The sequence below is a fragment of the Panthera tigris genome, chromosome D1, assembly GCF_018350195.1.
Source record: "Panthera tigris isolate Pti1 chromosome D1, P.tigris_Pti1_mat1.1, whole genome shotgun sequence".
In the NCBI taxonomy this organism is placed as follows: domain Eukaryota; kingdom Metazoa; phylum Chordata; class Mammalia; order Carnivora; family Felidae; genus Panthera; species Panthera tigris.
In genome coordinates this window covers 61,984,960-61,999,747 of record NC_056669.1, presented here as the reverse complement: position 1 = coordinate 61,999,747, position 14,788 = coordinate 61,984,960, and the positions used below count along the sequence as shown (strand labels likewise).

At 36.9% G+C, this 14,788-nt stretch overlaps 2 protein-coding genes across 2 annotated transcripts; one reads left to right on the top strand and one right to left on the bottom strand.

The window, feature by feature from the left end:
• Positions 1 to 8,742: 8,742 nt before the first annotated feature.
• LOC102951861 (olfactory receptor 52E8-like) lies at positions 8,743 to 9,639 on the bottom strand. The gene has a single exon (XM_015537936.2). The coding sequence runs from the start codon at positions 9,637 to 9,639 to the stop codon at positions 8,743 to 8,745; it is 897 nt and encodes a 298-aa protein (XP_015393422.1).
• Positions 9,640 to 13,581: 3,942 nt separating this feature from the next.
• Positions 13,582 to 14,536, top strand: LOC102959860 (olfactory receptor 52E4-like). The gene is given in 2 exon segments (XM_015537935.2): positions 13,582 to 14,367; positions 14,369 to 14,536. Coding segments are annotated over 2 exon segments (954 nt in total).
• Positions 14,537 to 14,788: the final 252 nt, after the last annotated feature.

Here is a 14,788-nt window from a genome sequence, read left to right as displayed (position 1 = left end):
TAAAGACAGCTAAATGGGGTGTAACAATATTCAGGAAAGCAAGGCTTGAGTGTTTCTTAATTGCGCCTAGCTACAAAAATAACAAAAGAATGTCCCACAGTTGGGCAATCATATAAATTTATGATTTATATGTAATCATATAAACACAGGAAAGAGAACAATAGATCATATATTAGCCCATACCTAGATATTGAGAGTATACTTACTGTGGTTAAATAAGCACTCCCTTTAGTGCAGGTGTGCTTATATGGATTCGTCTTGTTTAGTTGTTTTCTGAGATGAAATTGTTAAAAATCTTATTTTCATACAAATGATTAGGGAGCATCAGAATTGCCACTGATGAAAATATTCATCTAGCAAAAATGGTGACTGTACACAAAGAGCCAGATTTCAGTAAGCCTAGAATTTTGAAATGAGAGACAAGTTGGTCCTTTTCAATTGGCTTGAAGCATGCTAATGCTTCACAGACAATGATCTCAGCTATTATGACCAGTATCCAGTGCTCAACACAGCATTGGGCACAGAATGGCAGAACTACTCCTTCTAAGCTTTGCAGTGTTGATGACTTTGTACAAATTAAGTTTATAAAAAGCTCTAAAGATTGAATAAATACCTAACCAATTTTGCCTTTTTGGGAAGGCTGTCAGTACACCCTGCTGTTTCTAAGCATGCCCCTCATGTTATAGCTTTGGACCATGCACTGGTGATGAATGGAGTTTTTGCATGCATTTTCTTGTAAGCTACATAGAAATTAGCCTTACTGATGTCACTCTGTCACTCATTTCTATTTGGATTACTCACTTTCTACCTAAGTGACGTGTAGCAAAGCCTCAGAAATGAAAATCTACAGTGCAGCAGGAAAGCTTTTAAATAGTAGCAATTGTTAATGAATGATACCAAAATTGAGGGTTAGGGGTGGTGGGGGATAAACATGTTTGGAAAGTGTAGAGTGAACAAAGTTGAAAATATTGTTTTGGGTGTACCTGGGTGGCTCAGTTGGTTGAGCATCTGACTTCTGCTCAGGTCATGATCTCATGTCTCATGGGTTTGAGCCCCACATTGTGCTGTGCTGACAGCTTGGAACCTGGACCCTGGAGCCTGCCTCAAATTCTTTGCCTCCCTCTCTCTTTGCCCCTCCCCCACTTGCACTGTGTCTCCCTCTCTCTGTCTCCAAAATAAATAAACATTGAAAACATTTTTTTCAAACATCAAATAAGCAATTAAATTATAATTCAATATTAAAATAATTTAAAAGAATTTACTGCATATCCTTAAGTTGTGATGATAAGAAATCCATGAAATTAGGGAGCTAAAATTTTAATTCTTAGGAGAACACGAAGTTATTATAATGGAAAGACTGGATGCCTTGGGTACTCTACGTGCTTTTGAGACATAAATGTTTCAAGTATTTATTTACTTAATACTTATTTACTTTGTAGCTGTTGTTATTAGAGGTAGGAATAGCTATGGTATATATGCTGATGATAAAGAAACAGTTCTATTTTTGTAATGCTTATATTCTAAGTTAGCAAGGAAAACAATAAGCATGTAAAAATAATTAAATGACTCTAGCTAATAATAATTATGGAAATAAAATTAAGTAGAATTAAAAATCAACAATAAGAATAGAAACACATCAATTTAAAAAGGAAAAAACCTAATAGGGAAAACGTTTAATATAAGACAACAAATGTTCAATAGCAAATAAAACATCATTAGTTACCAGGGAAATGAAAATTAATATCCAAAGTGATTCCATTTGACACTCCTGGAATGGCTAAAGTAAAAACGATTCACATTATCTTTGGTTGAAGAGGATGTGAAATAACAGAAACTCTCATTCATTGCTAATAAGTATGTGAAATGTACAACGACTTTAGAAAACACTTGGCCTGTTTCTTATGAAGTTAAAAATACATTTTCACTATTATTCAGCACCTTAATTCTTAGATATTTACCAAAGGAAATAAATATCCGGTAGACTTGTCAAAAAGACAATTAGATATATATGCCTGAAGCTCAGAAAAAGGACATAGCTGATTATATACATTTGGGAGTAATTAGTGTGTTTGATACATGTCGTCTGTGTTGTATATATGGATGGAAGAATGAAGAGGAAAAACTATAAAAACAAGAATTAGCAATAGATATCCTAATTTATTGTTTTTCTGGAGGTGGTGTACCAATATTTTATGGTTCACCAAGTGATGATGAAAAACATAGGATTATGGTTGGCAATTCCACTCTGGAGTGTGTGTGAGAGGGAGGGTGGGGTGAGAATAAAGAAAATAAGAGTTACCTTATCCTTAGTCGTTGGGTGTAGGGTAAAACAGATGGACACATCCTAGGTTTTCATAACAGTTGGGATGCTCTATGCCATTCTCTCCTATTTTATTTTATTTTTAAAAATTTTTTAATGTTTATTTTTGAGAGACAGAGACATGGCACGAGTGGGGGAAGGGCAGAGAGAGAGGGAGACACAGAATCTGAAGCAGGCTCTGGGCTCCGGGCTCTGAACCGTCAGCACAGAGCCTGACATGGCACCCAAACTCAGAGCTGTGAGATCATGATCTGAGCCAAAGTCAGACGCTCAGCCGACTGAGCCACCCAGGCGCCTCTCTCTCCTATTTTAAACATCCATTGAGAATAATTTCCTTTATCCCTTTTCCTTCTTTCAAGGACTTTGTAATAAATGCTTCTAAGTCATCTTACTCTTTCCACGATCTCTTCTTCTGTCCTTTATTTCTCTGCTCTTAGTTTCTACCATTATAGAAACTCCATTATACCATGGGGAGCCAACTCACCAGAGTTTTAGTAGCTCTGCCATCTCCAAAATGGTCACTGTTTGGATGCTACAACCTCTAGGGTTTGTGGAGTAATATTTATAGTGAGTAAGAATTTTAGTGATACTTTTATACTTCCCAGTTGCATTTGTTCCCTGGGGCTCCCAAGAGCTTGAAGGATGAGAAAAAGGAGTCCCTGCATTGCCAAGCTAAAGCTGACTCTTTCCTTGGGGTTAGTTTGGTTCAGTAGTCCAGTCATGGTTTCGCATTGTTTGTGGGCTTTATACTGCCCAAGATGACACTGGGTGAGGTCACTTCATGAGAGCTACACATAGTGGTCAAAATGCAATAAGGAGTTCTGACTTATTTTATAAATCATTTCACCATTTTTACAAGTCTCTGCAGTAGACTCTGGGATATCAGCAATAGAAGCCGTTTACCATTTGACAGGAAATAAAATTCAGAAAAATCAAGAGACAGAATTAGGTCATAGCAATCAGTGCCAGAAAAGAAACTAAAGTCAAAGACTACTGAATTCCTCACCCAGCACTCTTTCTAATGAATACTTCAGAGTATTCCCCTTTATTCACAGGTTATTTGTGCAGATTTGATCTCCGCATTTGTGCCACAAACTATGATAATAACAATGAGGCAGAGGTTGCTAGTTAGGCAGTTTACTATCATGTGATATCTTAAATATCTATGATGAGTTCTAGCCCAATGATCATATTAATAGTATGCAGAAGGCCAGTGGTAAATTTCAGGTCCAACTCTAAAGGCCAGAGAATCAAAACCTCTGATGGTATAAGTCCCAGTCTAAGAGTAGGAGAAGACTGATGTCCAGCTCAGGCAGACAGGCAGGGAGGGGGAGGGAGGGAGGGAGAGAGAGAGAGAGAGGTCTCCCTTTACCTTTTTGTTCTATTCAAGTTCTCAATGGATTGAATGAGGTCCACCCACATTGGGGAAAACAATCTGCTTTACTCAATCTTCCAAATCAAATGCTAACTGCTTTCATTTTATTTTAATATTTATCTATTTATTTATTTTGAAAGAGCCAGAGACAGAGACAGAGAGATGCAGGAGAGGGGCAGATAGAGAGAGGAAGAGAGAATTCCACGGAGGCTCTAGATCCCACAAACTGTGAGACCATGACCCAAGCTAAAATTGAGAGTAGGACACTCAACCAACTGAGTCACCCAGGCACCCCAAATGCTAACATCTTTCAGAAACACACTCAGATACACAAAGAAATAATGTTTAACCAAACACCTGATAGCCCAATCAAATTGACATATAAAATTAACCATCACCCTGGGTGGAATGCAAAAACTAGGGAAATGGCCTTCAGAATCAAAATCAGTAGCATCCAGATATCTATTGCTCCAACACCATATATTGAAAAGGAAATTCCTTGCAATATCATATTTGTCATAAATCAGATCACAATATAATCATGTGTTTTTTCTTGTACTACCCATTCTGATCAATTGGTTTATTTACAAATATCACACTATCTTAATTAGGCAGTTGCATAAAAATTCTTGAAGTGTGTAGTCATATAAGTCTTATTTGTGAGATTCTTTGTGTTACCTTGTGCATTTGAAAATCAGCTTGCCAGTTTATGCAAAAATATCTGTTGAAATTTTTATTGGAATTTCATTAAATCTATATATCAATTTGGAGAAAATTAACACCATTGCATCACTGAAACTTCTAATCCACATACATAATGTATCTCGATTTATTTAAGTTTTCTTTATTTTTTCTCACCAACGTATTCTAGTTTCAGTGCAAACAACTTGGGACATCTTTATTCCTAGGTATTTGATTTTTTGATGCAATTGTAAATGGTATTGACTTACGAATTTCATTTTCCATTTTTTTCTAGAGTTTGGAAATGCAATTGATTTTTGTGTATTGAAGGTCTATGTAGCGATCTTACTAAATTTACTTATAAATTCAAATATTCTATTTATTGATACTTGTCAATTTTTCTATCCACAGAATGAAAGTTATTTGCAAATAATGACTTATTTACTTCTTTACGATCTTTATACATTTTTTCCAAGCATTTACTAATTCACCAGTGCATATGATTGATATTCACTGTAGATTTGAGGAAGATAACCTTTAACAGATAAAGCAATTCCCTTATATTCTTACATTTATGAGATTATTTTTACACCAGCTCATGGTGAATTTTTTTTGCATAATTTTCCTAGATCTGTTGAGAAATTTTTATTTTCCCTCCATTATTAAGGTTAATGAGGTGAATTAGATATAGATCAATTTTCAATGTTTAAAGCAACTTCTGATTCCCATAATAGACCTCACTTATTCATAATATATTTTTGGTTTTCTTGGGCTCAATTTCAAATATTTTGTTCAGAATTTGTATATCTAAGTTAATGAGAGGTGTTGGCTTGTAATTTTCTTGTATGTAATTTCTGTCAGTGTTTATGCCAGGTTTATGATAACTTCAAAAAAATATACTGGAAAGTGTTCCCTCTTTTTCTGTTTTCTGAAAGCATTTATGTTATTTCTTCTTTCACTCTTTAGAAGACTTTACCACGAAGGTAACTAGGCCCAGGCTTTTCTCTTTTAATTATGATTTCATCATCTTTAACAGATATAGAATAATGCAGATTTTGGGGGGAAAGTTGTATTTATCAAGGAATTTTTATACTGTGTCCTTGTCAAATTAATTATCATAGTGGTTCATAGTGTAGTCTTATTATATTTTAAAATATCTGTAACTTTCAATGTTGTTTTTAAATACTAGATAATTTAAATTTGTGTTTTTTATTTTTCTAAAAGTTTATCTCATCATTTTTCTAAATATAACTTCAGCCTTGTTGATATTTTCTGTTATATATATTCTTTGTTTTATCGTTTTTTGCTTATATTTGTACTATTTCTTGTCTTCTATCTTTTTAGGGCTTAATTTTTCTGATTTGCTGTTTTTTTAGTTTTTTTAATTGTAAGCTTAGTTCTATAGGTCATAACTTGAGGCATGGCTTAGTTTGGTTTTCTGCTTCATAAGTCTCCACAGAAGGCAATCAATTGTTGGCCAGGGCTCCAGTCTCATCTGAGGCTGTATCTATCTCTCTACATATCTATATCAGAGAAAGACAAATACTGTATGATCTCATTGATATGTGGAATAGAAAAAAAAAACACAACAACTCATAAATACAGAAAACAGATTGATTGTTGCCAGAGGTGGACGGTGGAGGGCTCGTGGAAATGGGTAAAGGTGGTGGAAATTTAAGGTAAAAATTTTTAAATAAAACAAATATATAAAATTAGTAAAATGATTTTTAAATGTGGTAATACACTAAATAAGGACACATCTCTTCTCAACAGCTATACTGCTGCTTCTTTATAAATGTATGATCATTCTATGACTCAAATGTATTATAGATTGCTTTCTATCTGCCACAAAATGCTGGGCATCAAATTAATATTTACAATATGCCTACTAAGTGTCAGATACCAAGCTTGGGCTGGGGATATGAGAAAATTGGGATGTAACTCAGGAGTTTTATGTAACTCACTAGGTTATGCTATTACACAGCCAAAGTTGGGATTAGTAGTGTGGAAAGAGGTCAGGTTTCAGGAACCCAAGTGACATAGATTTATCTTGGCTCAATTGCTGTAATCTTTGGAATCATTTGACTCTGTGAGCTTTAGTTTCTTCATCTAGGACCAACAGGAAAACTCCTCAGGGCAAATGTATAGGTAAAATAAGAATGTATATAAAGTGTCTGGCACATTAGGTAGACACATGGAAATGACAGATTGGAAAGTATGAAAGCAAAAGACAGAGCTCAGCTAACTCAATATCTTGATATTTTGATGAGACCAATGCTATGAAATGTGATATAATAGACCCCAAAAAAGGCTCTTTCAAAACCTAACATTTCAAAAGTGCATGCAGAAATGCACCTCCCAAATATAGACAAGAACCAGATGTCTAGTGCCGCCCCCCCAAAAAAAAGACATCCTAAAAAAAAAGGTTCTTGTCACAAGAGTTGTAACTATCTGAGTTGATGGATATAAACTAAACCTATTGTGGTAATCAGTTTGCAATACATCTATATAAAATCATCATGATGTATACCTTAAACTAATACAATGTTATATGTCAATTATATCTCAACAAAACTGGAAAAATAAAAGACAAAATGATACATAAAGAAAATACTGTAGAAATATTAAATTTCAATAAAATTATTTACCAAAGATACATTTCAACACAAAAGATAGTAGGATAGTCCAATTGAGAATGTTATTCAAATGATGTTTGGAAAAATTATGGACTTCAAAGTCTCAAAAGAGAAGTCTCAGGTTGCTACTATAAAATATTCCTTGGAAACATTGGACTAATGCATGACATCATTAAAGAGGGGATCCCAAAATAGTTCAATGCACTTATCTGTGAAAGTCAAACCCTAAGGCTTCTATGCCTAGAAAACTGTTGACAGTTAAGCCAGCCACAGCTCAGAATAGAGGCCTAATAGGCAGAACAGAGTTGGGAAGGGATTGTGCCAGAAATGTGATGGAAATTTCTAGGTTCCTTATAGGAGGTATATGGGATAATGTGAGGATTACAGTGTCACGAAGATGAAGATAATGAAGAAAAGAACACATAACACTTCAAACAGTACAACTCCTCCCCCTCCACTGCAAAAGCCCTAAAAATTCTCAATATCCATCGTAAGCAAAGAAACAAACAAACAAAAAACTTAAAAAAGAATCTTAGTAGGAAGGAAGGAAAGAAGGAAGAGAAAGAAAGAAAAGAGAGAGAGAGAGAGAGAGAGAGAGAGGGAGAATGAAAAAGGAAAGCCACCCAGAGAGGCTGCACAGATGGGAAATCTTAACAGGTTCTGGGAGGATCTGAGAAGCCAGAATATGGCATATCTTCCATAGGTGCCAAATAATAGTGCCAAGAATGTCCAGAGTAATGGGGTGCCTGGGTGGTTCAGTCGGTTGAGTGTCCAACTTCGGCTCAGGTCACGATCTCACGGTTTGTGAGTTTGAGCCCTGCATCAGGCTCTGTGCTGACAGCTCAGAGTCTGGAACCTGCTTCAGATTCTGTGTCTCCCTCTCTCTCTGCCTCTCCCCCACTTGCACTCTGTTTCTCTCTGAAAAAATAAACATTAAAAAACAATCTTTAAAAAAAAAGAATGAGGGTGTATTATATTGAAGGTTAGGCTTATAAGGAACTTCATAGGATCAGGAACTTGAGAGAACAGAAAAGGAAAAAATAAAACACCAAAAAATCTAGTCTAATTCCCATATTTTGCTTGCATAAGCTTTAGTTAAAACTGTACTATTTATTTTTAAGCAGTACTTTATTAATTATAGAAACTTGTTGCAGTTTACTTAATACCTGTAATTGGTTATGTGATCTCTAATTGAACACCTCTGTCAAAGAAATCTTATTATTGCCTGAAAGAGATCTAGAACACCAAACAGTTTAACACAAAGTTATTTCAGTGAATCAAAGTTTTCCTCCTTTAAATTTATTCTTGTGTGTAATATTCTCTGCCAGAGGTCAACAGAGAGTATCATTGCAAGTACACATTCAGACACACAGAAGTGTACATACCTCCAACAATTACAGGCAGTATTTTTTCTGATATATATCTCACATATATCTATATCTATGTCTATATCTCTATCATCTCTATCTCTATCATCTCTATCTCTATCTCTATCATCTCTATCTCTATCTCTATCTCTATCTATATATCTATATCATCTTATATCTATATATATCATCTATAGTTATAGCTATAGATATCTATATAGAGAGAAAATTAATTTTGGTGAAAGAAACTTATTAATTTTATCATAAATTTTAGTCCTTTCAGACCCTATAATTTCATGACTTGAATCAATTACCTCTCATCAATCTTGTTTTAACAAAGAGACTCTCTACCCGTTCCTGGATCTACTTGGTCCTGATGCCATAAATGACTGGGTTGAGGGCAGGGGGTATGACTACATAGAGGTTAGCCAGGAGGATATGGATATACTCGGGGATGTCATGACCAAAGCGGTGAGTGAGAAAAGAGAAGAGAGCTGGACCAAAGAAGACCAAGATAACACAAATAGGGGAGCTACAGGTATTCAGAGCTTTCAGGCGGGCATCTTGGGAAGGGAGGTGGAAGACAGCATATAAGATCCTAATATATGAGACAATGATAAGAAGCACATCCAGAAACAAGATAGAAATATTTCCAAGACCATAGTAGACATTGGCATTAATGCTGACACAAGCTAGACGTGCCACTCCCATGTGCTCACAATAGGTATGAGGGATGATTCTGTGTCCACAGTAAGGCAGCCTCAGGAGGAGAAAAATGATGGGAACAATCATGCATAAGCTTCTTAGTACCACTATCACAGCAATCACACCAATCACTCTGTCGGTAAGAATTATGCTGTACCTGAGGGGGTTGCAAATAGCCACATAATGATCAAAACCCATGGCAAGAAGTACAATGCTCTCCATGACTGTAAAAAAGTGGATAAAAAACACTTGAGCAACACAGCACCCAAAGCACAGCTCCTGAAGGCTGAACCAGAAGATCCCCAGCATCTTGGAGATGGTAGTAGTAGAGAGACTTAGGCCAATCACTGACAGCATGGTCAGAAAGTAGAACATAGGTTGGTGAAGGCTATGATCAACCCAGATAACAAACAGAATGATAACATTTCCAACAAGAGCAATCAGATACACAGCACAGAAGGGAAATACAAGCCAGATTTGTGCAACTTCCAACCCTGGAATCCCCAGCAATAGGAATGAAGAAGGATGGGGTTCAGTGACATTGGGAGAAGACATTCTCCAGCAGGCTGACGATGGTATGATTTTTAAAAGTTGTTGGTGGTTCCCACTGGACAATTCATCCACAGTTAACTGAGATCTACAAAAATTAAAGATAAAAACATTCCTTAACAAAGGATTCATAATAGGAACAAATTTTTCTAAAGGCCTTTGATTCTTTACCCCTTTTCAGCTCTCCATAAATAATCCCAGTATCACTCCTGACCTGCAGCATAAGTGGTAAAGAATGTAGAAGCTAACATTGTGTCTTTCCTAAAATGATGGGTTCAGAGGAATTAAATGCATTAATTTTCCTCTTCCTGAAGAAATAAATACTATTAGGAGATAATAAAATTGATCATAATAATAGCCGGCACAATAATCATGGTTATCATTAATTGAGTACCTAGAATTTTTCAGACATTGTTGTTGTCATTATTTGCATACACTATCTCATTTAGTTCTCCCCCCACAATTCTGTGACACAAGTTCTCGTTTATGGAAGAGAGAGGTTTTGATAAGCTCATTAACTTCCCATTGCTAATAAGCAGCAGAATCAAGATGTGAAATTAAGAGAAACTAAGCTTTGTGACACTGATATGGACCTGTGTTTGCAAACTTGTTAGTGAAAGTAGTGAAAGGAGAGAGAGAGAAAGATAAGGGGTGGAGAAATAAAGGACCTAGAATAACCAAACTACCTCAAAGAAGAATAAATCTGAAAGATTTTCATTACCAAATGTTGAGATTTTCTGTAAAACTATGATGATTATGGCAGTGTTGCTATTTAAAAAAGAAAGAAAGAAAAAGAGACAATGGAACAGAACTGAGAATCTAGAAGGAGATCCACATAATTCTTAGGGTATGCCCAAGTAGCAATTTTGAGATATGTTGGCAAGGGGCAATGATAATCTGTGAAGTTTCTTCCCCATATAAAGATCTTTCTGAAGAACCTGTTGACTTCTGTAACTGGTGAGAGGGAAATGTGACATCAGATCTGATCTGCTTCCTGGAGCTGGCCAAACCACAAATTTGAGGGCACAGTTCTTGACACTGTTCTCACTTCTGACATCAACTGCAAGTTCAGGAAGTTTCCCATACTACTACCTCCAGGTTCACTAATCTACTAGAACGACTCACAGAACTCACTGAAAGCTATTATACTCATGGTTACAGTTTACTATAGGGAAAGATTAAAATCATAAATCAGACAAAGGAAGAGATGCTGATGGTAGAATGTGAGGTTTGCAAATGTGAAGTATCCATTGTCCTCCCTCATGGAGTCACAATGAGTTACCCTCCTGGAATTAATGTGTGACAATATGCATAGTTATATTGCCAACCACGGAGGCTCACCTGAGCTTTGGTGTCCAAATTTATGTATATGTGATTGATTGATTGCACACATGGTTGAACTCAATCTCTAGATTGGTTGGTGCCACATGACCCAAAGTTCTCACCCTAAGTTATATTGTTGGTATTTATAGTGTGGTCAGACCTTACACTGAGATAGTTTGACCATCCCTCATCCTAAACTCCTATCAGATATGACAGATAACTTCCTAGAAGCCAAAAACAAAGGCCAGACCTCTTTTTGGGTAAGGCAAAATTCCTCACTATACATCTATTCATTTAGTTCCAAAGACATTTTTTGTTATTGTAACAAGCTATGCGTTTCACCTCTTGGCTTATCTTGGCTCATGGCATCAATCATGAATTTGGGTCTCCCAATAATCAAGTTTGAATTCAGTTTAATCCTTTCGAAATATAAAGCATGGAGAGAGACCAACAACTGATTACCATATTGTGTCCTTTTTTATATCAAGGGTATAGAATGTGTAGAATCAGTTCAATTATAAAGGAGTTCAAACTCATTACTCTCTCCTTTTTTGCCTACTATGACTATTTTTTTAAACTTTGTGTCTCACTATCAAAGCAGTATGGGAAAAGAAGCAGAAGTAGACACCGTGTAATATCACTTGCATTGTGGCATGGGATAGAGTCCTGATTCTATTCTTGCTGGCCTTCTGACCTTATGTCAGTCACACATATTCTGTATTTCAGTTTCATCCGGAAATAAACATAGTACTATCTATCTCAGATTATTATTGGGTTGAGTAGATGAGGTTATATATGCCTGAAATATTACAGGTGTAGATATTTCCTCTCCAGTCTTAGTCTTCCTCCTACCTTTCTCCAGACCAGTGATCTGTACCATTCCCAGTCCCAATACTCTAGGTCTTAACTCAATTTCTGTGAAGCCAAATTCCAATCTTAAGCACACATTGCAGATGCATTGATCACAAACACTTACCACATTCCCTATGTTCCATCTTAGGAAGTCATTTGGCAACTGTGAATTTAATTACTGAAATTATGTATTTATACACCCTCAATATGCCCTAAGAGATGTTTATAAATTGTCCTTGTGTGTGTGTGTTGAGGGGATTTATAATGAAGTCTCCAGGTGCCAGAGAGTCTCAGACATTGAAATTAAAATGAATAGGAATTCCCTTTTGTCATTAAACTTGCTGAAGAGAAGCTCTAGGGAAATCCCCATGAACCTTGCTGTCTGCTATTTGGTCGATTGTCAGTTCTTGTTATTTCACATAAAATATACAACAGGTAGTATTTTACTTTATTTTTCTCCTTCTTTTTCCTTATTCTCTGTTTTCAGTCTTTGAAATGCTTGGACTAAGTCTTTGGGCTTTTTGGGGTATCTATATAACCAGAAATTTTTTTAAATTATAAAATATAAATGAAAGTGCCACTTTAACCATTTTAAACTTTACAATTCAGTGACACTTAGTACATTCACAACATTGTACAACTGTTAACAGTATCTAGTTCTATAAAATTTCATCAATTCAAAAGGAAATCCTATGCCCATTAATCAATCACTTCCCATTCTTCCAGCTCTAGGCAGTAGATTATTAGATCTGATCTCAAATTTTTCTCAACAGTTACAAAAGTCAACAGCTACTGAAAAAGAAACTTCATATGGGAAAGAAACTTCACTGATTAACATTCACTTTTGCCAATTTATCTTAAATTTCTACGTGGGGAAAGAAACTTTAAAAGGTGGTCTATATATGCAATGGAATATTATACATTCTTTAAAAAGAAGGATATCCTGTATTGCAACAACATGGATGAATCTGTGGACAAAATACCAAAGTGAAATAAGCCAGTCACATAAAGACAAATTACACAATCTCAGTTATTATGGAATCTTGAAAAAAAAAAAGCCAAACTGACAGTAACATAAAGTAGAAGGGTGGTTACTAGGGCCTGGGGCATCAGTAAAAAAGGGAGATTAAAAAGAAATCAGAATGGAGCCTGGGTGGCTCAGTGGGTTAAGTGTCTGACTTCAACTCAGGTCATGATCTCATGGTTTCTGAGTTTGAGTCCCTCATTGGGCTCTCCACTGTCAGCGCAGAGCCCACTTGGGATCCTCTGTCTTCCTCTCTCTGCCTCTCCCTGGCTCACATTCTTTCTCTTGCTCTCTCTCTTTCTCAAAATATGTAAATAAACATTTTTTTAAAAGGGGGTGCTTGGGTGGCTCAGTCGGTTTAGTCTCTGACTCTTGCTTTCAGCTCAGGTCATGATCTCATGGTTTGTGAGTTCAAGCCCTGTGTCAAGCTCTGTGCTGACAGTGCAGAGCTTGCATGGGATTCTCTCTATCACTCTCTCTCTGCCCCCTCCCCCAGTCACTCACACTATCTCTCTCTGTCAAAATAAATAAATATTAAAAAATAAAAGTTATTTAAAAAAAAGAGAGTTACCCAATTACCCTTTGCAAAGAGCAGAATCTCTAATGTTTGTAACCAACTACTCATACCAAGACCTGTAGCACACCACCCATAGCACTCTAACACACACAGAGTTCTTACATCTTTCCAGGACCTTGATAAAGAAAAGGTCATAACGAGAGTGAGATACCTATGCCTCAACAGGAATTCAATGACACTTGCTGGGAGAATGACTTCCATCAATGACACCCACTTCCATCCCCCCTTGTTTCACCTGCTAGGAATCCCAGGACTGGAAACTGTACATATCTGGATTGCTTTCCCATTCTGCATTGTGTACCTGATTGCCCTTGTGGGGAACATCACCATTCTCTTTGTGATCAAGACTGAACACAGTCTCCACCAGCCCATGTTCTACTTCCTGGCCATGTTGTCTATGATCGATCTGGGTCTGTCCACGTCCACCATCCCCAAAATGCTGGGCATCTTCTGGTTCAACCAACAAGAGATCAACTTTGGGGGCTGCCTTGCCCAGATGTTCTTTATCCACATGTTCACAGGAATGGAGACCATTCTCCTGGTGGCCATGGCTTATGACCACTTTGTTGCCATCTGCAACCCTCTCCAGTACACCATGATCCTCACCAATAAAACCATCAGCATCCTAGCTTCTCTTGTTGTTGGAAGAAATTTAATTCTTGTGACTCCATTCGTGTTTCTCATTCTGAGGTTGCCCTTCTGTGGGCATCACATCATCCCTCATACGTACTGTGAGCACATGGGTCTTGCCCGGTTGGCCTGTGCACCCATCAAGGTCAACATTATCTATGGGCTCATGGTGATTTCTAATATCATTGTGGATGTGATCCTGATTGCCTCCTCCTATGTGCTTATCCTTCGAGCTGTTTTCCGCCTTCCTTCTCACGATGCCCGGCTAAAGGCTCTCAATACCTGTGGTTCTCATGTCTGTGTCATGCTGTGCTTTTACACACCAGCTTTTTTTTTCTTTTATGACACACCGTTTTGGCAGAAACATTCCCCACTATATGCACATTCTTCTGGCTAATCTTTATGTGGCTGTCCCACCGGCCCTTAATCCGGTCATCTATGGAGTCAGGACCAAACGCATCCGAGAGAGAGTTGTGAAGATATTTGTACAGAAATAATAGTTCTGTGTCAACATTTGGAAAATATATCCACATACCACCCACATTTTAATAATCTGAGCTCTGCTTCAAATTTCCTATTAGAGTAGATAGCAGTAGCCAGATTTTTATTTTTTATTGGAATTCATTTAGAGTTGACAGGTAACTTTGCTGTCTGCTCTACCCACCCGCCCCATGTAACTGGACGAAGGGAAAGCACTGATGGAAAAGGAAGATGTCCTGGAGGCAGCAGTGGTTTGGGAGTAGAATGGC